The following is a 26,433-nucleotide window of genomic DNA, read 5'->3' on the forward strand; positions in this document are numbered from 1 at the left end:
ATTTTCTTGCTGAACCATAAACAACCCAACCGTAATGAAGCTCTAAAGTCTTAACAGAACCTTGCAATTGGCTCCCGAATCAGTATTTGAAATAACCTTTAAAAGATTCAATGACTTCAAATATTTGGCTTTCAGGTATTTTATATGAGCTATAAAGGGAAGCTTTTTATCAAATATAACACCAAGGAGAGTGAGTGAGTGAGTTGGGTTTTACGACGACTCTATACAAAATGGTCATATATCGCCGGGAAGAAGTGATGTTGAAAACGCCAATTGTAAATCATACCTAAAATCATTTATATAAAGAATATCTAAAATCATTTATGTAAACATTTTGCTTCATTAACAACGGGTAATGTTTTACCATTTATGAAAAGTTCAAGGACACAGTGTTGTTTCCGTAATTGACAAAAGAGGACACAGTGAGTTTTCGATTTGGAAAATTTAAAACCATTTTTTCATGGCTCAAGTATGAACTTTATTCAAACACTGCTGTAATTGGTGTTCAACTGTACGCATAGTTTTCGAACGGTAGCATAAAAAAATCATCGACATATAGTAAACAATCAGTATCTGGTAACAAACATTTTACATTATCATTATTTGTGATGCTAAAAAGTGTAACAGATAAAATAAAACCTTGCCCAAAGCCCTGTTCTTGCTCAAAGGAGTCAGAAACCAACACGTACTTTAAAATTGCTATCAGATAAAAATTGTGATATAAATGTTGGAAGACGACCTTTCAAACCAAAGTCAAGGTCATTTATAATACAATATTTCCATATCGTGTCATATGCTTCTTCTATGTCGAAAACGACAGACACTAGATGCTCTTTTTAACAAATGCATCACAAATAAAATTTTCTAGTCGGACAAAATAATCAGTTGTGCTGCGCTGCTTGCGAAAACCGCTTTGGAAATTCGTAATCAGGCATTGAAATTTAATATACCGAACCAGTCTAGTATTAATCATACGTTTTAGAGTTTTACATAAAAGCTAGTAAGGACAATCAGTCTATAATTACTAGGGTTCGTGTTTTCTTCCCGGGTTTTGGTATGGGAATAACTACAGCTTCTCTGGGAATAACTGTAGATTCTCTCCAGGAATCTGGAAAAGTACCAGTTTTCTATGTTATTTTGTAAATTTCAAGGAGGAGGTCTATTGATTCTTGTGGTAGGTGTTTTAAAAGTGGACAATAAATTTGATCTGGACCAGCTGCAAAATCATAACATTTGTCTAGAGAGTCAAGTATTTCTCTGACCGAAAAAAAAAATGTTTATGATAATCTTCATCATTATTTCAATCAAAATTTAAAGGTTTACTTTCTTTAGTCGAGTTAATGTTTTAACACGTTGATCATAATAGTTTGATAGAGTTTTTACAAAAAATATTTTCACCAAGACTATATACAATATCCTCTTTGGTAGACGAAACAGACTGCTTTGATTTTGTTAGATGAGAAATAGGAAGATTTTCCTTTTCCACCTATTTTACGAATTATATCCAAGGCTTTTTTAACCGAGACCTAGAATTAGGTTTAGAAACGTTTGAATGCCATGACTTTTTCTTTGCTTGTTTTATAGTTCTTAATCTTAACTGATGGTAGATTGTTATTTCTCGACCGTATATTGAATTTTTAATGGCCGCTGTACGTTTTGAACAGCGGTTTTACAATCATCATTTTACCATGCTTTATTTTTATGTTTACCATTTCTTGAAGTTTTAGGAACGGACTCGTCTGCAATATCGAATAAAATAACAGAAAAACGATCAAAAGGATCATAAATATTGTGAAATTCTCCAAAGTTAAATAATTTTTACATAGCGTTTGATATTGCTTTATTAAATTAAAAATATGGAGATTGGTCTGAACGCAGATCAGATGTATTTGAACTAACAATTGGAAAATGGTCACTGTCATGCATGTCATCTTGTACATGTACATTCAAAATCAAGAAAAATATTCGGCTGATAAACTGTTGCGGGATGAAGATATGCATTTGTTTTATCCTTTAATAAACAGAAGGCATTTCTTTTCAAAAATATTGTCAATAATTTCACTTCTAGTAGTGCTGTCAGAACATCCCCAAAGGTTGTGATGACCATTAAAATAAACCATACAAACATGGCTGTAGTTATTTTTTTAAGATAGTCAAGATCATCAAGATACATTTTTTATTTAGGAGGTATTTAAATGGAGCAGAAAGTAATTTGTCGATGCAATGTAACGTCTGATGCAACTGACTGAATATTTGTATTTAGAATAATTTGTCTGTGAAGATTTGCATTATCAATAATTATAGATGTCCCACCAGAAGCTCTTTCAGTATTAAAATTAATGAAGTTATATAATTATATTGAGTAATTTTTGAAAGATATTTTGTCGGTTTCATTTAAAATGTTTCACTAAGTCACATAAGCGAGGGATTGTATTTTGATAAGATGAGAACTTCATTATAATTAGCTTTAAGACCACGGCATTTTTCCATTGGATAATTTTACTTGACATTTAATGATATGCGTTTAAAATGGTAAACAGAAATTGGACGCCTGGAAATTTGAACAATAGATTAGTGTTGCCTTGACTCGGTAGGTGGGACCCACTTGATCTTCACATCCTTTATGCTAGTAAGACTGGAACGGAGGATCATCCTCCCCATCAACCAGTTCATATCAAGTTGGAAACGGTTATGGGTTTGTATGGAATCATTATATCCCTAAAACCCATCCGTTTTCAAACCATGGTTTTGTTTGGATGTTTGACTCACCCCATGTAGATTGGAATTTGACATAACTTTAGGTTTTGACGACGGCGTACTTGGGTATATTTTGTACAACTAGTGTCAGTGTTTGTTTAGCAGCTGCATTTTGTACTAGTGATGTCTGAGCAGGCTTTGCTGCAACCTTCGGTTTTTCTTTAAGTACGTCTGGGACGGGCACAGAAGCAGTTTGTGTACGCATCAATAAACTGTGCCGATTTGTTTGCGTTAGATTTTGCAATTGAAGAATAGGTCGACGAGTGAAGAGATATTGATTTAGCACTGGCGATTTGTCTAGCTTCAAGAAATTCAATGCCCTAGATGAATTTGACATGGAGAACCTCCTTTTCGATCTTTCATGTCTTGCAGTCACGAGACTTGGCCAAATGTGGCTCGCTGCAATTCACACATGACAATAGACAACTGCAGGTGTCATGTTTATGAGAATAGCTATTTTGTCCGCTTTTTGGGCAAATTTTATCACCTTTACAGTTCTTTTCGTTGTGCTCAAACTTAGTTGTAACATTAAATTGAATTAGGTATGTAAGTAGTTATTTTTGTACGTAGATAGCCAACGTTAATAAAAGAAAGAGGAAACGGAATGCCAGATATGAGAATAATAGTGTTGTTGTAGATTTCTTTGTCTAATCCTTTGGTTTTGATGCGTCCAGCAGAAGTGACATGTTGAGCAGTAAGTTCTTGCACCATTTCCGTCTCTGATAACCCAGCAAGATCAGGACATCGAATAACCCTTCTTGAGGAATTCAGAGTAGGGTGTGTAAAACATTTACATGGATGTTTAAAAAAAATGATGTTTTACCAAATAATTGCGCAGGCTGGTCTGGATCCATGCTGGTCGCAAACCCACTATGTTGGTTTTCTCATGGCGCGGCTTATATATTTTTCTTCATTTAAAGAAAATGCAAGCAAGAACCAAAATTTGTTAGTCCCATGAAAAAGAACAAGATGGATGAACTGTTTTGAATTCCAGCGTTGTCTCAAGTAGTGTCGTTTTCATCATTGAGAAAAGATTTTTTGTGAAGGGTGAGGTCAGGGGTCAATAAATAATACCCAACTTCTATACTTGAGTACTGTACTAAAGATTTATTTTACCAAAACAAATACACATACTTCCGTGATTGTTTTTTGCTATCTTTTGCACAAAACAGCACGAACAACTATGTTTATTTTCGCGATATTATTTTTTGCAATAAATAAATAAATAAATAAATTAATAAATTAATAAATAAATAAATAAATAAATAAATAAATTAATTAATTAATCAATTAATTAATTAATAATTAATAAAATAATAAATAAATAAAGTTGTTTACATATTTCCTTTATGCAAACGTAACACAGCAAGACTCACTGGCAAAATCTGTATCATAAAGTTGATTTACGTGTTGATCTAAGCTACACTACAGCTTGATAAACTCCTTATCTAATAAGTCCAGCATGTCAATGTAAGATCCTATTCTTTAAATATATCAATACGAATATAGAACGCAGCCAAGGAAAATAATAGCATTCTCGGTTTGATTTGAGTCTGTTCCAAGAGGTAATAAAATATGAAACACCCTTCACGTTAACCTAACCCCGGCATGAGCAAAACTTAAAAAAACTAAAAAAAAAAAAAAAAAAAAGGAACATCAAGTTAACTCCCAGTTGGAATAGGAACAATGCCAACACTGATTCAAAATACGGAAAAAGACGTTTACTGCCGCCACACTTTTTCAAAAATCAATCAAATATCCTAGCGTACAGACCCAACCAAGTAAAGTGATAACTTCTTCTTCCGTTAATGTTGAAAGTACTTGGAAGGAACCACGCCAGAGTGACTATCAACTGTAACTTGTTATGCACACCCAAACTCAATACATTGGCCAATCCATTACCCCGGCCTTTCAGTACGGCTTAAGCCGATGCCAGGGGGCGTGGTTAGAGTTGCATTTTTCTTTACTGCTCATGAATAGACGCAATCTATTCGAGTCTGCAATTTGCACTGTTTGCATTTATCTTCTGACACTTCTGGTGTGGTTCTTGATCTCACATTGCGATTACTCTACTGTGGATTTTTGAATGTTGGTGTCCATACAGTAAGATTTACGATATTTTGCCGTTATAGCTTCTTTTTGTTGCGGGCCTACTTTGCGATGCATGGCTCTATGGCTGTGTTTGAGGTGCTCTGTGCTTCTGGGAAATCTACCTTTACCTTTTATCTTTTGTATAAAGCTGATTCTGGAGTGATCTGGGCCTCATAGCTCGGTTTGTCTACTGGAGTGATCTGGGCCTCATAGCTCGGTTTGTCTACTGGAGTGATCTGGGCCTCATAGCTCGGTTTGTCTACTGGAGTTGTCTGGGCCTCATAGCTCGGTTTGTCTACTGGAGTGATCTGGGCCTCATAGCTCGGTTTGTCTACTGGAGTGATCTGGGCCTCATAGCTCGGTTTGTCTACTGGAGTGATCTGGGCCTCATAGCTCGGTTTGTCTACTGGAGTTGTCTGGGCCTCATAGCTCGGTTTGTCTACTGGAGTGATCTGGGCCTCATAGCTCGGTTTGTCTACTGGAGTTGTCTGGGCCTCATAGCTCGGTTTGTCTACTGGAGTTGTCTGGGCCTCATAGCTCGGTTTGTCTACTGGAGTTGTCTGGGCCTCATAGCTCGGTTTGTCTACTGGAGTTGTCTGGGCCTCATAGCTCGGTTTGTCTACTGGAGTGATCTGGGCCTCATAGCTCGGTTTGTCTACTGGAGTTGTCTGGGCCTCATAGCTCGGTTTGTCTACTGGAGTTGTCTGGGCCTCATAACTCGGTTTGTCTACTGGAGTGATCTGGGCCTCATAGCTCGGTTTGTCTACTGGTGTTATCTTGGCAACACAGTGCAGTGAGTATAATGGATCTTGGCTGATAACTAAGGTGAAACGGTAAAACTTATAAATGGCCGTTTTGTTCTTGCCTGTGAGTTGAAACCAAATAAAGGACCTTATCTTGCAAACATTGCACAAATCGTGACTTTCATATTACATAACAATTTTTATTTCATCTGCCTGAAGGTTATAATTCAGGCCCGAATGCTTACAGTCAGGCATTAGAAAACAACTATACGAACGAAAATAACTCGTGGAGAATTGAAAACTTGTCTGTAGAAAAGAAACTACAAATTCACGTACGCTTATATTGCAACACTCACTTTCGGGCCTCAATAAAAAATGAAAAAGTCGTATATAAGGCGAATGAAAACGACATTCTTCCTCTAAATTTCACTTTCAGCTGGAATTACGAAATAAAAAGGTACAGTGTTATATTTATCGCTTGTGTAGTTAGCGCAATTAAAACATAAATATATTTGTAGAGTCTGTGTGAGAGAAAGTTTAAAATCTCTTGTACTAAGTATTATAAGTTTCTACACGTACACTATGTAGAATCTCAAACCTTTCGATTGTTTCTTTTTCTAAATGGCTATAAAATTTTGTTAAAATATCAAATTAATTTCTCTGCTTCATGCCAATTGCATTTTGGAAAGAGAAAACAATAGGGTTTTCGGCAGGAAAAACGTTTCTGACTATTTTTTTATAAAGACATAGAGGGTATTAAATGTAGGAATTTTATATTGATTAAACGAGTTGAAAAAAATAATGAATTACGAGGCTTTGCCGATTTTTATTCAACGAATTAAATTATTTTAGTGTAGACTGACACAAACGTAATATTCTTTTTATCACGCGTTATTGCTTTGCCTGAAACATCGATGTTTCTACTTTCTTTATCTATTACAGACAAAATTAATTAACTTGACTTATGTCTTGTATACTTATATAAATTTAAAAAGGTCAACGTGTAAGGTACCACCGCAAATTAAAAATTAGAAATTCATGTGAAAAATCAGAATCCTCGAAACAGCTTTCGAAATGCAAGGACACAAAACTTATATGACAAAAGTTGAAATAATATATATGTAGGTAAACTTGCGAGCATGAAAGCTACGCTGAACCCTATCTCCACAGTGCTTTGGAAGAAAATGAGTGAACATTTTTGGTGCAAAAGTTTGGTATCGCATCCAATCTAAATTGCTATAAAATATTTATTTTCAAATGAAGAAATGCCAAAATAGTGCATACGAGCGTTACCTTTTCAAGAAAATGTCGTTAAACATTTTAATGCGCAAAACACGTGCACAGTTTTTCTAAAATATTTCGCCGCCATGTTTATTTCAAGGAATTAAATATATGCTTGTTCTTTTACCTCAGATTTCCTTACTGAAACGGGGAGAAAATGTGCAGCCAGACCGGGACTCGAACCCGGGGCCTCAGAATACCGTTCCGATGCTCTACCGACTGAGCTGCCCGGCCGCCTACACACTTTCTCCCCGTTCTAATATTCAAGTTCTATACCGTGACATATATATGTACCCTTATTCATGGTAAGAGATATCCATTAGTGTAGTTTTGCACTGTCCGATCACCTTAATCTGTTACCGATCCTTTACATTTAAAAAATAAACGCAATGTGTAATGATAGTGTTTCGCTTTACACACCTCTCTTGGACAAGAAAGCCGTTTCACTTAAAATCTGTAAGCATCCGCTGGCAAAATATTAATTAAAGATCGGAACTTTTTCTAAAATAAAGTTCAATTTTTTAATCATTTTCAAATACTGGAAATATTGCACATTGTGTTGAATTTATAAATAAAACAAAAATCCCAAAAAATAAACAATTTTAGAACTTTTTCCGAGAACTATACATTTCAGTCGAACAACGCATTTCAAGATGACACAAAACTATTTAGTAATTTCGCTTTGTAAACAACATCGAAGCTCACCTGAGGGAAATTGCTGAAAAAAGTAAAAGTGCTTACTTGTTTCAGTTTTACGTCCTGTAGAAAAACAATCAACTTTCAACTTTAAATGCATATATCTTCTGTAATCATTCCAATATCAAAAACCGTCGATCTTTTTCGTGAGAAATAAAACGAAGAATTTTAACTATTTGTTTACACTTCAACCATGCGAAATTAAAGGCATGTACTATCACGAGACTCCCGTGCATTTCGAACCTCGTAGTGAATAAACTGAATTTACTAAGTATGGTGTCTCAGTTGAGCCAGTTATTTGTTCATTTCAGAGAACATACATTAAATAAGTCTTTATGAGATTATGCATGTGTACGAATATTTCAAAGTCTACTTTATATTGAAGACGATAGAAAACAAGCGTGCACTCGGCAAATAGCAATTCTATCATTTTCAGGTGTATACTGGACACTGATCCTAATGTTCGTAATATTCAGATGAAGAACTCGTTATCCATTGTTTCGTAGACATGTCTTAGTACTGGACCGCTGCTTCCGCTGTCAACAACGCAGTATTGTAAAGTCAGTGTCCATTACTATTCCGGAATTGCAATACGCATTTATTATCAGTTTAAATCTACGAAAGTGTGAAAAAATATCATTCTTTAACGAAGAACAGAACCAAGATACAAAAAAAGTTACTTTTGAGATATTTCTGATTTTAATCATCAGGTTTTCGCGCGAAAAGTTCAACCGACTGCATTTTGTTTGTTTCGTAGTTATCTTAAATTGTATACAAATTGTATGACCTCCTAACATATTTGGGTGTACACTTTTTCTGCGATTTATTCTCACTGTGTTTTTAAAAAAAACATCCTGCATAAATTCTCATATTGTATATAAAACATCGATAAATCAAATTTGGTTAGTTTACACCTAATAAGGAATCACTATACACATCTAACTTGTCCCGGACCAGTATGCGGAAATACTGTGGCCCAATGTTTCAAGATAGTCTAAAACTATTTGCATATATCGTGATAAATCAAATATCTGATTGTTCATATAATTGATAAATATACAATTACGTATGTGTGAGAAAGTTACGTTTCCACCAAATATATCGTCAGATAAGCAGCGCGTAATTTCATAAATTCCAGTATTATAACTTAAACCTTTCTTAAACTTGCACAATCCTTGAAACGAATTTTGGATCGTTGTCAAATCTTGTTCACATTAAGTCTGAGCCTTGTCTTACAATTTTAGGCAGTTTGGTACACCATACATAGAAAAAACCTTGTCCGCACATTGAACTACTTTTATGTAAGCTGAAAATAGCAACATGTACAAATGTATTTTCGTTTTAATACATGAAGTGGTCAGATTTGAAAACAGATTTTGTAATAAGTTTAGTCCTATTCAGTAAGATAACTCTCCTATGCATTAATAGAAACTTTGAACTAACTTTTGCCATTCATGAATTTTTAATAGACTTTGGAAAGGATTTATAAATGTAACCAAAAACTTGGAAAAATACAGGTAAAATATCTGCTTTGTTTATTTCAAAATATCAGTATTACTTTTTAAAAAGCTACTTTTAGTTCAGGTTTTGCAAACTGAGCTGTTTTTGTGCTATGAAACAGCTGCAATAGAAAGCTTTGGTTCACTGTATTTTCACACCGCAAATGAAGTCACTCTATATTCAAGATGGCGGAAGTACCTTAAATAATTTTACAATGGTGTTATACCAAATTTTTGTTACAGCTTCATTTCACTTCCACGACGTCAAACCTATGATAAATTTACTTAATAAAACAATTTATTTGCTGAACATAAAATAACTTATATTTCTGTAAATGGTGGTGATTTTTCAGATGAGAATAGCCGTCATATTTCTTATACTGCCGGCGTTGGCATATGCCGCTCCAGAGAAGAGATTCTTAATGGATGGTATTGGTAAGTGGTTTTACATTAAAGATCACCGATGTGGGTTCAAGCGTCACTTGTGGGGCTGAATTCTTCATGTGAGAAAGCCATCCAGCTGGCTTTCACATGGTCGGTTGTTCACTATGGTGCCCGCCAGTAATGTGTTTAATGCACTGAGGGGCACTTAGGTCTTCCTCCATCATCAAAGCTGGAAAGTTTTCTTATGAATATAATTGTGTTGGTGTGACTTTAAACCTAACACAACAAAACAAATTCCAGATATGGCCTTATCCGTCATAAATTTCATTTTTATTTTCGAAAAATTAGCAAATTAAGACAGTACACGTTATATGTTTATTGACTATTTTCTGTTCAATATTAAATGTAAAGAGACAAAATGAATATTACAGGTGCCGCATATCGTGATATAGTAAACAACAATTAAAACTCGCCTCTTCATCCACAAAATATTTATTGTTTGTGTCGGACTTGAGTATATTTTACCGAAATATTTCGCCAGAATAAAACTAACACCTAACCAGATTACTATAAAAACACCAAATTCTGAAATTAGGTAACTGAGACAATATTAAAACAACAGATATATGCTATATCCAATTTGTTTAAGTAAAACGAACGAAAGTTCAATATTAGGTTTATACTTCAAATTGACCATGATCAGCGTTTTCGTCCCTGGCCCTTATCATATGATCAATATCCTTATCAATTTCCTATAAATAAAGTTTTTTATGAGTACAACATACAACAAAATAGTGTGGTGAGAAAAATTAAACAAATTAGTGATTCCGGTGGGGTTTTAACTCAGAAGATAGTTGGATAATTTTATGGGAGGTTTCCACTAAATAGTATACAAATTTGTAGAGTTGCTTCGAGAAATATGCACTCGTTCTTTTGCGGAATAATATTGCGCTCCTAATACCGCTCAATATTTCCGCTCATATTTCTCGACCTTTAAATATTGCACAGAAAAGGTAGATTTTAAGAAGTTTCTTCGGAATAAACATCAATTAAATGATATAGTCATATCCAGCAAAGATGTTTAGTCTTTCGGGTGTCTTATTTGCTGCCACACGTCATAATATTCGTGCGAAAACGGTATTATCACCAAAGATCACGACCGGCAGAGAAAAAACGAGGATTTTGCTTGTACTGGAATATAAAAAGGAGAAATATTAACCAAATTCAAATTCACAAGATGATGTATAATCTCGCATTTATCATATAATTCGCATTTGAATTGCAATAATTCACGAAGATATTGTACAAACCTTTAGACAGGTGTACTGCGCAAACAAAAGTAATCATCTGTATCTTTCTTGTGAGGAGTTTGTATCAATTATTGCGAGATATACTGGTTGATTATGAGAAATTTGTATCAATTCTTGTGAGCTGAAATTCTGATTTTGTCGTGTTTTAGCGTTTTCCTCGGCCAAAAAGTACTTTAAACAACTAATCAAAGTGTATGGCTTACACGTAACATGGTACGTTATAATCAGTGGTTGTACCTACACCCCTGACCTGACAGAATGTCAATCGAATATTGGAAATAAATATTACATGTATTTAAAGTAGGAACCAAATATACTGCATACAGAAAGTATGACTGATGCTTTATATTGTTTATTCACTTATATATATTTTGAACAAATCAGTTCTGTATTGGCAATAAAACCGAAAGAAGAAATATATAATAATTTGAGCCTGTCTATGGGATGTTTGGCGCTTATAACATATTTTAATACAAATTAGAAAAACAAATATCTATAGAGATATGATTATGATTTATCTTTCACATCATAAAATGTAAGGATCTCTCTCTCTCTCTCTCTCTCTCTCTCTCTGATTCTGTCTGTCTGTCACTCAATTTGACCTTTTATTTTTCAGAACCGCATACAATGTATATTGTATTAATTCTTTTAAACATTTTTCCAGATGTTTTAACCAACCATTTGTTCTTTTGTAGAAGTTAATACATAATCGCGATAGAACACAGCAATAAGGCATACAGAATCAGCAATAATTGATACAAAATCGCGATGAAAACTCCCAGTAAGTCATACAGAACGAATATCTGTGCTCGCAAGAAAGCAGACAGGATCGTTTCAATAAGTCATACAGTCATTGTGCAACACCTAGCCTAACATTTTGACCATGTTCGCAATTTTAACGAAGATACAAGTTTTTCTATATCTGTGTTCGGTCTCAGTATTCTCAAAAAACAGTTTGTTTGCAGCCAGTAGTCTAGTCCGATTTTGCAGATATATGCTTATTTAAGAAGTTACGAGCATTTTGTTAGTATTTGGTCCAACATACTTTTTTAACATATTTTGGGTATGCTGAATCCAAAAATATATGTTGGCCATCTGGCAAATGCCTCTGAAAGGGTTAAAAATAGGGGCAAAAATGACCACTGTTTTTACAATTTTTATTTCCATTGATATTATTTTATGATACAAATGTTTATCTTTAGATATGTTTGAAAATATTGTTTCATATTTTAGTATAATTGAGTTAATATTTATCAGTAAACTATTTTACAAGTTAAAAATTTGTACTTCAGGGGCTCAAAAAGGGGAATTTGAAGACATTTTAATTTTTTAGAAATATTCAACGTCATTCATAGAATAGGAAAAAAAAAATGAGAATAAGTATAAAAGATTAAAAGCTTCTGCTGGAATTTTGTCAAAAAGAAAATAATACTTTTGATGAAATGCATTTTTTAGAAAAATCATTTAAGACAAAAATAATTGAGAAATTAAAACTTTTAAAAATTAACATAACATTGTCTTTAATAGAGAAAAGAATAACATGTATAAAATTATGTAATCCTTGTAAGATTTTATTGAACAATAAACTTTTTAATACCTAAGCTTCATAATAATTGGTGAAAATTAAGTGTGACAGGGATTAAGATTATGGCTAATGTGAACTTAATTAATATAAACAATCCAGGTCTCTGTTACAATAATAATCTGAGTCTGATCATGTTATTGTAAAGTCCTTATCTAAACACTCTGGAATGCTTTACCTGTTAATTAATCTACATTAATTCTTAATTCTTTCATTAATACCTAGAATGGGTGGTTTGCATATATCAATGAACTATCTGAAAGTAATAGGTGACCATATGAAAGGGTCAGGTTTACATGAAATATGGGTTGAATCCAATATTCTGGGTCCTATAGCCGCATATCAGATCTTGGCAGAAAAGCACTACAACAGAGGAATGAGGGCTCACAAGATAACAACACAGGCTCTCTGGACATTGTTTCTTCCACAATTACTGACTTACATTGAAGAAAGAGACATTAACTTGCATGGGAAATTAATGGAAGTGAAGTATTCTGGGAGCGTAGAAAATCTTGTAGCTGAATTGCAAAATGACAACTCCAGAAGCCACCTTGACGATTTTGTTAAGAATGATCAAAATCCTAACTACCAGTTTTGGTGGGCATACCTAGAAATGGTTTCAGTGCTTCTGATGTACACGCGAGCTGTAAGGGATGGTCTTTGGGATCTATACCTATATGCGTTTCGGTGCATGTTCCCTTTATTTCATAGGTATGATCATACGAATTATGCACGTTGGGGAACTGTCTATCTGGCAGATGCACATCAGCTTCCTCAAGAAGTGTTGCAAGAGTTCAGAAATGGCAACTTTGTTGTTAAGAGGTCAAACTCAAAATTCAATCAGGTGGATCCTGATCAAAGTCAAGAATGGCTGAATTCAACTGGGAAGAAAGGTGGAGGAATAATTGGTATATCAAGAACCCCTACAGCTTTGACTAGATGGTCTTTATCGTACAACCCGAGGTCTCATATAAGCCTTCTTACCAAGTGTATGTAAAAAGTCAATGACGAAGACATACTTGTGCATAAGGAAATATTAAAGAGCAGGCAAGCTGTGGACCAGCAAGCTGAAGAAGCAGTTCTAAATGTATTACAAAGATATAATGTGGCTGATCCACATCTGCAAGGTGAAAGTTTGCTGAATGTAGCAACTAAAGACATAGTAACTGATACCATAGAAAAGTCTCTACTGTCTGCCCTGCAATTTGGCCAGGAAAAACTTGATTGTTTTGTAAGAGAGAGACTACAGTTTGAAAACAGTTATAATGTATCAAAAGTTCAGCTACGTGATACAATCAAAAAGAATAATCCATCTACATTTGCTTCTTTGTACATCAGTGATAAAGCATCGAAGTCAACAGTTGAAAAGGGCAAAATATTAAGAGCAGATCGAAATACACTACATCGTTTAGTGACAGCATATAAGGCAGGCAAAGATGTTAATATGGAAGAAATACTAAAACATGAACTGTTGCCAGTTCCAGTTTCCATTTCCGAAACCAATGGAACTCTCAAAACGGGCAAACAATCCATATTGCTGGATGAGCTTGTCAAGGATATTGAGTTGAGTGACCGAATAAACATACAAGGAAAGTCTGCATATATTGTCGATGGCCAAGCTTTAGTACAAAGTCTGAAAATAGAAGGAGAAACAACATTTTGTCTGTATGCTGATTTATTTGTTGCTGCAGTTTTAAACAAAGGAACAAAGTATGAAAGAATAGATGTAGTGTTTGACCGATATAGGCATCACTCAATAAAATCAAACACCAGGAAACAACGCACAAGGACATATCAACCAGTTAGGAGAGTAATTGAAAGTAGGGATGTACCGTTACCAAAAGTCTGGAGTAATTTATTAGCACTTCCTGCAAATAAAGTTGACCTGGCTAGATTTTTATCAGAGGAGCTGATCATGCAAGCCCCTACTGAAAAGACATTGGTTGTTGGTGGTGGCTTTCAGGAAGAAGACATTGTTGAAAGCAATGTCAGTGACCTAAATTTGGATGAATTAAAGGCTAAACATGAGGAAGCTAACACAAGAATTATTCTTCATGCTGTTCACTGCAGTAAACGATCAAGTTTCAACACTGTTGTTGTTTCTGCCAGAGACACTGATGTATTTTTGCTCTTACTGTGCCATCTGCAGGAAATAAATACAACAGTATGGATGATGGATGGAACAGCAAAAAACGAAAATACATTCAAGTCAACACAGTGTTAGATAAATTATCAATAACTGAAGAGTTACGTAGAAATTTACTTTCCTTCCATGCACTCACTGGCTGTGACAAAACATCGTATTTCTGTGGAATCTCTAAAAGATCTGCATTTAAGGTCATGCAAAACTGATAGAAGGTCTCGGATATGGACAATTGTCTGATGAAGTAATGAAAAACTGTGAATACTTTATTTGCAAGATGTATGGCCAAGATACTGTACTGACAGTGCTCGAAATGTTATGTTTGGCAGGTCTACAAGTCCTGAACACATGCCCCCAACCAGTGATGCTTACTCATTTCACATTAAAAGAGCTCATTATCAAGCTCTGGTATGGAACCAAGCAACTTAAGCCAGTTCTTCTTACCTGTGATCCGATTCCTCAAGCTTGTATGGAGTTCATTGCTTGCAAGTGTACATCTGGATGTAGGACTCTCAGATGTAGATGTAAAAAGACTGGGCTTTTATGCACAGATATATGTTAATGCGATAAAAGCATTACCAGCTGTACGAACTCGAGGCAGTAAATTAACATATGAAATGGGACTGTGAACGCATACCTTAAGGTTCAAATATTTCAATCTATATGATTTTGAAATAATTATATGATAAACAGTTAAACTGTAAACTGATTCAAAACATAAAAAAAATTAGTGTACTGTATCAAAAATAGCTTTGCAAATATAACCAATTTGAGTTGAATAATATAAAAATAATCAAGTTAAAAGTTTTTTAAGCTTTTTTTTCTCTGAACAGAGCACACATTTGGATTAAAAAGTATTTATTTTTGAACAAGAGTGTTGTTTCTTTCATTTGTTACTATGTTACACATCACTTAGATAAAGAAACCCACATATTTCTGGATAATTGTAATAATATTACCCATTTCTATTAGAAATATCATAATTTGGCGGCCATTTTGTTTTCCGCCGTTTTAACCTATAAAAGATCATTTGTCAGCTAGCCAATATAAATTTTTGAATTCAGCATACCCAAATTATACTAAAAAGGTATATGGGACCAAATACTAACAAAGAAACCCACATATTTCTGGATAATTGTAATAATATTACCCATTTCTATTAGAAATATCATAATTTGGCGGCCATTTTGTTTTCCGCCATTTTGACCTATAAAAAATCATTTGTCAGATGGCCAACATATATTTTTGAATTCAGCATACCTAAATTATACTAAAAATGTATATGGGACCAAATACTAACAAAATGCCTGTACCTCTCACATTTATTGAAATTTGGACTAAACTATATTCCCTCTGTAACATATTTCAGACGAAAAAATAGGTTTCCACACAGACATGACTTTTCACTTTACCAAGATTTCATGACATACATGCCGAGTGGGGTTACAAAAGATAGTGAGAAATGAACAATTTTATCCTCGGTTCATGTTTAAAAAAGGATTTCTTACTATTCTGAAGTAGTTATCATGTAAATCACAATAATTTACGACCAGTGTGTGGATTTACCGCCGTCGCCATCAAAATCAGCTCGCAACATCCGGTTGGGTACAGTTTTGTTTATATACAGTGGAAATGCTATCAGACTGAGAAAGTAAAACAAGACTATCTCGATGTCTCGAATATAAAGGGACCGAGCGTTTTAAATCGATATAACCAAAATTCGACTTAAAATGGTATTTTGTGTGCGCGGTTTTGGGAAGCGACTTGAAACTGTCTTCGAAATAGTTGGAATTTTGATATAAGCGAGTTCGAGATATTGAGATTCAACTGTTATTTTCTTTTCAAATAGATCATAGAAGAATTAGACAAGACCTTCAGCTGATAGTTGATATAGCAGGAAGCAACGAAACCGAAGAAGCTTGTGAAGACGCTGTTCACAGGATCGCGACTGGACTGTTGTTCCATAGTGCACAGTTGTTATGTCATTCGTAAGTATCTTAAAAGTATTTAATTCTAGAATACTTACAACATTTGCAGCTTCGGTACCTGTGTCTATGCAGAAACCTTTTATGAGACTTTTTTCTCGCCAAATACATAATATGGGGTACTGTAAAATGACAAGTCGTACAAATTTATTAACTCGCGATATTTTTGCATTTTACTAGATAATCTTAAATATAACGAAAGTTTTGTGAAGCAGGGAGTAAACTTTTTCGACGCTTTTGAAATAACGGAAAAAATCAACCCCTTGCCGTTTTTGTTTACAAATAACTAACATTTTCTTATTCAAGTTAACAATTTATATATACTCTCTGCCCTACTTGGTGGAAAGTCACCCGATCTATGAGAGAGTAATTTTAACACTGATATTACAACCACACTATGAAAAACAACTCATATTTTACCATTAGAGTCTGGTCTGTTGTCAAATATTGAGACAAACAAGACAAAATCAAATCAACATTTTGTCTATTTGGCAATTCTCTTTACTACATAAAAAACTAAATAACTTGTCTTGCTCCTAAAATATACAGATTTGCGCCTTATAATATTGTCAAACAATACGATTTTTTTGTCGCTCATCTAGCACATAAATTAGCGAAAATTAAACCATGACGAATATTACCTATGCACATTTTATAATATATTCTCATATCAGTATATAATCATTATATAAGATTGATGAATATTTTTTTCGATCAAGGTACATTGTGTATATATTATTTACAATAGAATGAGGTTGAATTTAAAGATGCACCTGGATAGTATTTCAAGATTACAAAAGCAATTAAATATTTTAGAAACTTTTTGTAATTCAAGTAAACTTACAGTAAATTTTTCTAAAACAAAAGTACTGGTTTTTAAGCGAGGTGGACGATTAGCGAGGAGAGACCGCTGGTTCTTTGGTAACAACGTGTAAGATACTGTGAATGGTTTTACCTACGTTGGCATATATTTTTCTAACAGACTGTCTTTGTACAAAATGGCTGAAACTATGTCGGTTAAAGCGAAAAAAGTTCTGATATATATTTTTAATTCTCTACAAAATTTGCAATGTTTACCTTATAAAACGTTCTTTAAAATATTTGATACAAAATTTGCGGCTGTGTTACTATATGGTTCAGAACTATGGGGACTAAAACATATGCTATGTGTCGAATCAATACAGGTATATGCGTTGTGCTATGAAATGTTTTTATGTTATGATAATTTAGGTTATATAAATTGAGTTACAGATGTAAAACAATATCTATATACTAACGGATTTGGATATATTTGGGAACGCCAAGAAGTCGCTAACCCACGCTATTTTCTGTTTCAATTTGAACAAAGGTTGAAAGACCAATATGTTCAAAACTGGAGGACTAGATGCAATGAAAGTAGTAAACTTTGTCACTATATACATTTTAAACCTATGTACAATGTTGAGAAGTATGTTACTGTTGTAGATATAGCAAAATTTCGATCCTGTATGGCAAATTTTCGAAGTTCTTCACATAATCTCATGATTGAAAAAGGTAGACATACTGGTTTAGATAGAGATCATCGTGACTGTCCATATTGTGAAGCTGTTATTGAAGACGAATTTAATTTTGTACTTATATGTCCTTTATATTAAAATATTCGGTCATTATACATTCCATACCACTTTGTTAACAATGCTGCAAAAACAAAAAATTTATGATCTAATGTCAACAGAAAGTGATGAAATTATTAGAAACCTAGCAATGTATATAAATATTATGCTTTTAAAGAAAGAAGTCGGCTAGTTTCAGACTTTACTTGAACATGTATTTGGTAACAGGTACAAAACTATACTGACATGTGTTTACTGTATAATACATAATTGACAAGTACCTTATAATATTATTATGTAAATGTAAATGACCTTTGCTTCACACATGTAATTAGATGTTATATGTTCTGTATTTCTCTTGTGTATGGGCCGTAGGCCTTATTATGCAATAAAGGATGAATTTGAATTTGAAGATTAGGTTTAAGAATTTTAATTTATAAAAATGTTACAAGTTACTTTTTCTGACATTTTACTGATCTCCTTACTTTGATTCTAACCTTTATATTTTTATCTAGGTTCCAGGCTCTTGTTCAACGCTTCCACATCGTTCCAGACCCAACTACTACTACAGCAGCCCCAGTTAAGCGATTTGTTTTAGATACCTTATGTACGTACATACCTTTTATAAATTAGTCCTATTAAATAATACTTAAATGTGATGCATGTGTAATCTTTTCCAAGGTTCAGCGGAACACAAGTTAAATAGACATTGTCATACATTTTGTATTTTGAATTTCTTTTTCGAATCTGACGCTATTTAAGATTCAGTCAAAGCATATAATTGAGAAAAAACTGCGTACCTTAGTGGCAAATTTTTTACGTCCGCAAGGATTTGGAATAAAATGACATCTGTACAAAGCATGCAACACTAATAAAAATGTTCCGTCTACTTTTGCGTGTATTGCGAACACCGGATTAAGTAACGTCTAATGTGTTATACATGTAAAACAATGAAAATGCTTTTGTTTTACATCTATTTATGTTTGGAACCGTATTTGTATGCTTCTATGTGTTCTCAACATGTCCATGTGTTTGCATGTATATGTAGTAAACAATGAAGAAAATTGCTAAGAAACACGACTACATATCTAATAGATATAGCCACCTTCCAAGAACGCAGCCTTCCCAAAACGAAAGCCTATAGCATTGCTTGTATGGGTGATTTCTACCAAAAACATTTATATGTAAAATATAACGGTTAGACAACAAAAAGTAAGGAACACAGTGAGGTACCGCCTTGGAACTGTCAGGGGCTAACACACCACTTTGAAGTTATAACCGTTAATTATGCGCACTCTGTCTCACTTTTCACCCACATTTTAAGTGACAGGGCTGTGTAAATATAAGTTATCTCTTTCAGGCGAATCCCTAACAAAAGACACACAAAAAAGAAAACGTGCAAAATACTCGTGTAAAGAAATTTAAAAGGCTTAAATAAAGAACTATATATACAATATACAAAATGACTGGCAGAAGCCAGAACAACACCAGACATACGTTGTAGGGATATAAGAGCCCGACAAAACAGCCCGAAAGACAAATATTTAAACGTTTCATCTGATATGGGTTTTAAGTAATCCCTGTTGTGAAGGCATCAACCTAACAAAGTCAAAGGGGAAAACTTAGTGCCCAAGTGTAAAAGGGCTGAACATTAAATAAGTTATCGGACTAAATCTCCTTAACCTTTACCAGCTAAATTTCAAAAAATGGACTGGTCCATCGTTCAACTTTGGTAGTAACACTTCTTATTCTAAGGGTATTCACTGAAAAATTATTGACTGAATAGCGAGTAGTGCAGATAATGATCTTGGTCTGCACTGGTCGCAAAGGCAAAATCACTTACCACCGGTACACTAAAAGTTAAATGAAACGTTTTATTATTTTACCAAATTCAAGTGAAAAAATGCTACGACCGGGAGTCTTTCGAAGTCTAAAAGAAGTCGGGTATTGGCTTATCTCTGTAAATTATCAAACTAAATCTAAATTACGTTAAACGTTTTTGCATTTTATTTAAGTGGTAGCGCTGCTGAAGGCGGTTATTTGTGATATATCTATTACGCACATCGAAGTCGTCAATATTTCTACACGCTCTAGTAAATCTGAGAGTCTGTCTCAGCAATATAATTAGGATGGGCTAATTTATAACAAAACTGTGACATTCATTTATAGATCACCCTTCAAAGAAACAGCTTTTTATACAATTTCCTTTATAAATAAGGGGATTGAATGACTTTATATGCTTCAGCAAGGGCTGAACATTCTTTTTCTACCCACAAACCTGACTACTTCATTCTACAAATCGATATTTTAATTGGTTTACAGTTCAGACTTTATTCATGTTTATTTACAAATAAAACGGAGTCTAGACCAAGCCAGTCAAACCCCATTATATTTACCAGGTGACAATAACTTATATAACTGAAGTTAAAACTTTCCCTCTAAAGCCTTGGATGACCGCATTATTCAGATTCAATGCTAAGCTGATGATAGGAGAAATTCGATGACTAAATTTATAGCCTGGCCGTTCTTACTGGAAAGGTGTTATTAAGGCATGTCTAATATTACTATATATCAAGTAAATTCGCCAAATACAGGTGTTATATCTGACATTTTAAGTTAAATCTGTTGGCATCTGATAGAGGAAGTTGTTATGAATTCAAAACACAGGCCTAGTAACGACAAGCTTACTACTTAGTGTGTCCTTAAAAGGTGTTATCAGTAATCTCTTTTCTGAACAAAATTTGGGTAAAAATCTACAGAAAAAGAATAAACAAATAAAACATCCTCAGTTTAACATTTTGAAATGTAGACTTCATTGTCTTCTTAAAAATTTCAATGTTAAACTGTTTATCTGTACGAAAAAGGATTTCAGTTGAATTGATTTACTCCACTTGTATTTTTTTACAATAAAGTACATTTAACCTACCCTCATAGAAGATATAGCACAAAATCGGCCTGCCTAATAAACTTTGTTTTATCTAGTCAGTGTCAAGATATCACTTTGGCTGGAACTTTTGAATTCACATACTAAATCAAAATTTTGCATTGAAACCATCACCATTGTATTGGAAATGTCTGAACTTAGAACATGAGTGGTCAAAGCAAAGGTTTTTATCCTGAAACAAAAAAGTTATCGCTTTTTACACTTTTGCAGCACTTCGACCGGAAATTATTTTGAAAACATTTTTTTTTCAGAATTTTTCACTGAAACTGTTATTATTGTATTACAAATGTTCTTACTAAATAAATACCACTCGATAACCTAGTGGTAGAGCGTCCGCTTCAAGTGCGTGAGGTCGTCGGTTCGATCCCCGGCCGCGTCATACCAAAGACGTGAAAAATGATACCAGTAGCTCCCTTGCTTGGCGCTCAGCATTAAAAGGGAACCTGGCCTCCTCATACATACCCTCGTGGCGATGGATTCCATCAAGAATGAGGTGTCGAGAGTGATTAATATAAGTTGTAGAACTTCCTTCACAATCGACCTAAAATAAATTATGTATAAATTAACTAAGAAAATAAGTGGTAATATAAAAAGATTTTATTCAGAAACAAAATAGTTATTGTATTTTCTTCATTTTTATCAACAAATTGAATTGCACTTGCAAACGCCATATATGACGTCAAGTCAGCATGCTGTTGCTCTTTCCAACGACTTTTCCCCAATTTTCTGTGCAGGTAGGATAGATAGTGTATTAGATTACTGTCTGAAATAATTTAAATTTATAAGGCTCGTCTACGAAAAAATATAATGCTCGGTAGAGCCTCGCAGAGCCTCGCCTAATATATTTTCTTCCATTCGCCTAATAAATTCAAATTTATCAGACAGTAACCTAATATTCTCAATTTTTAACACTATAATAATATATAACCAATGTTCTTACGCAATCACTTCACGATCTGTTGGTTCGTGAGTTCTATCCTCGGGCGAGGCGTATGTTCCTAGTGACGATTTGATAAAAGACAATGCGTTGAAATTATTCGTCCTCCATCTCTTATTCATGTTGAGAAGTTGGCAGTTACTGAAAGAGAACTGGTTTGTTCTGGTACAGAATCCAGAAATACTAGTTATGTTAACTGCCCGCCGTTACAGAAACGAAATACAATTTTGAAAAATGGCTGAAACTCACAACAAAACAAAAATGATAGAAGCACCGATGTTGCAAAAGACAGTGATATTTTTTGGTCATTAAACGTCAGTGATGATTGCACTAGAATAATTAACAGGAATATAATGTTCAAATTTCAGTGAGCATAGTTAATGTGGACATATTTAGACATGACCTCCAGTGTATGGTTGATAAACTAGGAAGCGATCCTACCGAACAGCAATGTGAAGAATATGGACACTCATACCTGACCGGCCTCCTGGATCATTCTGTAGCTCTCATATGTCATGGGTTAGTTCCGCTTTACTTGTTTTGCTTATTTTCTAATCATGTGATTGTATATATGTCTAAATTTTATTTGCTTAACACTAACATACATTTTCCCATATAAACTGAACGTTTTACACCATTATGTATTTGTCACACGTCGGGAGAGATTTATCTGGTTTCACATATAGTAACAACAATCAAGACGAACTTTTACAAGCATTTAGCCTGAAGTTCAATGTGCATATTTAGAAACAATTCAAGACGAACATTCTTAATATCGGTTCTTATATTCTCTTGAAATGTATGTTCTTGAGAGACCTTTTGTCAAGTAATATGTACATGATGTCAATTTTACTGTAGATTGATACTTTTTGCGTCTTATTCATTTCATGATCTTTACTAGTTGTTATCACGTTATATAACATGCCACAGTGTTAGAAATATGCTAATTAATTTTCAGTTCAGTGTTTATTTCGCGACATGCAGATTTTATTTCACGAAATAAAGAGGAAACTAAAATATCTCAAATATTGTCGAATTTATAGAAAATGCAGTGTAAATGCAAGCACATGTCTTGTCGAATGGTCCAAAAGTGGTCCTTCATGTAGAAAAATGGAACGTATCCTTCTGTTATACCATTTATGAAACAATGATTTATCTATAGTCAGATTTACAAACAGTAAACTGGCAGTGAGCTATGAATTCACCTGCATACCTTAAGAAAATCAGAACAAGGTCTAAGACCTAAGCCAGCTCATATTCTAAAAAGAAAAACAACATAAAATTAGGTACCTTTCCTCAAGACCTTTTTCTTATTCCTCGTACATTTTATTGATCCTATGCGTTTTATTTCCTAGGTTCCAGGAGCTTGTTCATCATTTCAGTGTTGTACCGCAAGGCAATGGTACTACTTCGTGTGCCTAAGCAAAGAGATTGAGTAAGTGCTTATATACTAAAGTTTTATTAGCCTGTAAATATTGTATTCAAAACAAACGTTATGCATAATTGATGATGGTTGGAAAAGCAGCATTTTCAATACTGCACATGAACCCATGAGGAGAGGTAATCAATAAAACAATGGATTCAGTAAATGTTTCTTCTAGGTTATTAGATAATTAAACCTTTTACAAATATATAGAAAACAATTATCGAAGGTAGAAGTAAACAAGAAATTGATATATTTTATGTTCATACAAATTGTGTCAGCCAAATTTTTAACAAAGACATTAAAGGTCTTTAAAACGAGGGAAAAGATCCCTAGGGAAGAATTCTGTGCCCTAAGTGAGGCTCGAACCTTAACCACTTGGGCATGAATGCCCCATTTCCACAAACAAAACCAAACAGTCATGTATGCATGGATATGTAGACGATGTACAGACACTGTCTATACAAATATACACAGACGACGTACAACACGTAGAAAGGACATCCCCGTGTTCTGTTTCTTTTTTGTTCTAATTTAAACTTGCAATGATCGGTTACAAAAGGCAAATATATAAAACAGGAAATACATTTTAAATACATCTAAAGTTATTTTGCTGTACTAGTATATCTAATTATAAAGTAACGCATGACCATAACTTACTAGTAAACTGTACGTGTTTAAATGTAATTTTATGCATGGTAACGCCTGGCTGAAAATCAATTTTAGAGATTTTTTATGCTGTTACGGATCTCAAAGACGAAACGATATAATCAGAAACTTTGCCAGAAATATGTCACGCTATAATTTCAAAAAATCAAATATATATGTATACGAACAAATCACCACGTCAGTACGCAAAACTGAAAGTGCATATTCCACAACAAATACACCAACGCAATAAAATTGGTTTCAGTGTTGCTTTATATATCCGTCCGAACTGCACTACACATTAGAACTGGTTAAATATATATACTCAATTTTCTGTTATCATGTCCCTAAGTGATTGGGACAAAAAGAAGCTATATATTTTCCCTTTGAAAGTTAACTGGATCTCGAAACAAAAAGTCAATTTGGCAAAGCTATTTTAACGCCATGATAGTTCCAATTACCCTTCTTCTGAGCATAAAAAGTTAATATCAGACATGTATTAGGGGTCATGTCGGAGTCATGCCAGCTGTAATTGTCTTACGGTCCTGCAGACCATAATATGAACTGAATGCGTGCAACAAAACTGGAAGACGATCATACAGTGAAATCATAGAGATAATGTGTATAAAGGGAAGTAATTCAATTCAAAATAGAAATAGATCAGCAGGGATACAAGTTTATATTTTATTGATATGTTAGGTATTTAGACACAAGATATATATTTGTATTGCAGGTTGAATGCGAAGATCAGTGGACACCCCGACTTTTTATTCTGAAATATGGACATTTTGAAATAAATCTAGCATCTTAATATTTGTTCTGTTGTTATGAATATGTTTCTTGAGAACTACGCATTCCATTGTTTACGAGTACAAGGATTCACCTACAAATCAAGAGTAACTATTCCAAGATATAATCAGATACAAGCACGAATACTGCGTTTTACAAAAAACGTTCAAATCAACATTCTACCGAATATGGCACATTCTAGGAGATAGTAGTATAAAGTAATCAGAATGACCAATCATGAAATATAAGTGGGGGCTGGGGTCGTTTTTTTTTTTGATTTCCGTAATGGGCATAATGAGGAAAAAGGTAAAAAGAATGCATTCACGATAAAATGAAACTACTACATATGCCCGCAATTTCCTTTACCCATGTCACTAGTTTAGAGATGCATTGATATTTTTTGAATACGATTATTAAAATATTAACGAATGAACAATTTCTACCCTTTATTGACCTAGCCATAGTCTTTGCACTGATAATTATGGAAATATGTCGTTCTGTATTATATATAAATAGGATATTAAAGTTTTAAAAACCACATTCACAAAAACAGTTTATTGTCTGTTTATTTCATACTCAAAAATGGTTGACAACGTCACTTGTTTACATTAGCAACATCAGTATGCTTTCTACGTGCAATCGAAGTTCATTTTTTTCTAAAACTAATGGAAAACGTTTACAGCATCAAAGAAGATATATAGAACCTGAAAGTGTAGCAGTTCTGGACATATTTTTGTTTACCATACATTCACAGGCTATCGAAAGATTGTCGCCAGATTTAGTACAGATCCGAGATCAGAACCGAGGTATAATTAGAAGAAATCCTCAGGAAGGTCAAGGTTGTTTTCATTTCCTTACATTGCTCATTGAAATATGTAAATAAAAATAATGCTGATATATCCGAGCGGTAATGAACCGGTAGTTATGCGGGCAATTTGACATAACCATACTTATCGTCATAATGCTCTGAACCGTTTTTTATCACATATTCTTATATGGCACAGTTTGATTGCCAGTTTTAAACAAGAAAAAGTCTAGCCATGTATATTCTGCAATAGACAACGGTTGATGTGCGGTCCGCTCTAAGAGAGCATTATGACGTCCGTATGAGTCAAATTGCCGCATGGACGTCTTTGTTCATTATTATTAAGTAAAATGAAGTCTAGCATGGGTTTAATCAAAGTATTTCATTTGGCATGTAGAATGAAAACAGTCAAGGCTTTCTTGTGTTTGTCGTCATTAATTTACCTGGTTTTGAAATCAAATCCGCAAGAAGATCAGTCGACAATCCATTCAAAAACCCTAAAACATTTTCCGGTCAGAAGCAATGAACAAGTTGAATGCATTTCAGATACGTTGAAAATTGTATTCGTAACAGGAAAAAGGAATTCTTGCATGAAATGTTTGTTTTTGTCGATTTCTGGTTCATGACAAAACCGGTGGGAAAAAACGTGTGTAAACAAAGAGTTCTTCTGAGCACGCGCTGTTGGTGATCATTTGCATTGCTGGTATGGGTCCCATGTAGACAGAAATGGGACACGAAATCAGTTTTAGTTGAAGAAGAAAGGTTCGAGACTTAAACATTTCTTTTCATCGCCTTTTTTCATAAATCTCACGTGTCAACCTTAC

The 26,433-nt window shown here is 34.0% G+C and overlaps 1 protein-coding gene across 1 annotated transcript in view; it reads left to right on the forward strand.

Moving 5' to 3' along the window:
• Positions 1 to 24,826, forward strand: part of LOC123532221 (uncharacterized) — a 139,759-nt gene extending 114,933 nt beyond the window's left edge. The window contains exons 2-7 of the mRNA XM_053517156.1: positions 9,421 to 9,502; positions 16,336 to 16,474; positions 18,579 to 18,670; positions 22,313 to 22,463; positions 23,300 to 23,379; positions 24,749 to 24,826. Coding sequence (XP_053373131.1) covers positions 9,421 to 9,502; positions 16,336 to 16,474; positions 18,579 to 18,670; positions 22,313 to 22,463; positions 23,300 to 23,366 — 531 coding nt within the window. The 3' untranslated portion in view covers positions 23,367 to 23,379; positions 24,749 to 24,826. The remainder of the gene's footprint in view (positions 1 to 9,420; positions 9,503 to 16,335; positions 16,475 to 18,578; positions 18,671 to 22,312; positions 22,464 to 23,299; positions 23,380 to 24,748) is intronic.
• The last annotated feature ends 1,607 nt before the right edge of the window (positions 24,827 to 26,433 follow it).

This window comes from Mercenaria mercenaria, chromosome 11 (assembly GCF_021730395.1).
Source record: "Mercenaria mercenaria strain notata chromosome 11, MADL_Memer_1, whole genome shotgun sequence".
Lineage (NCBI taxonomy): Eukaryota > Metazoa > Mollusca > Bivalvia > Venerida > Veneridae > Mercenaria > Mercenaria mercenaria.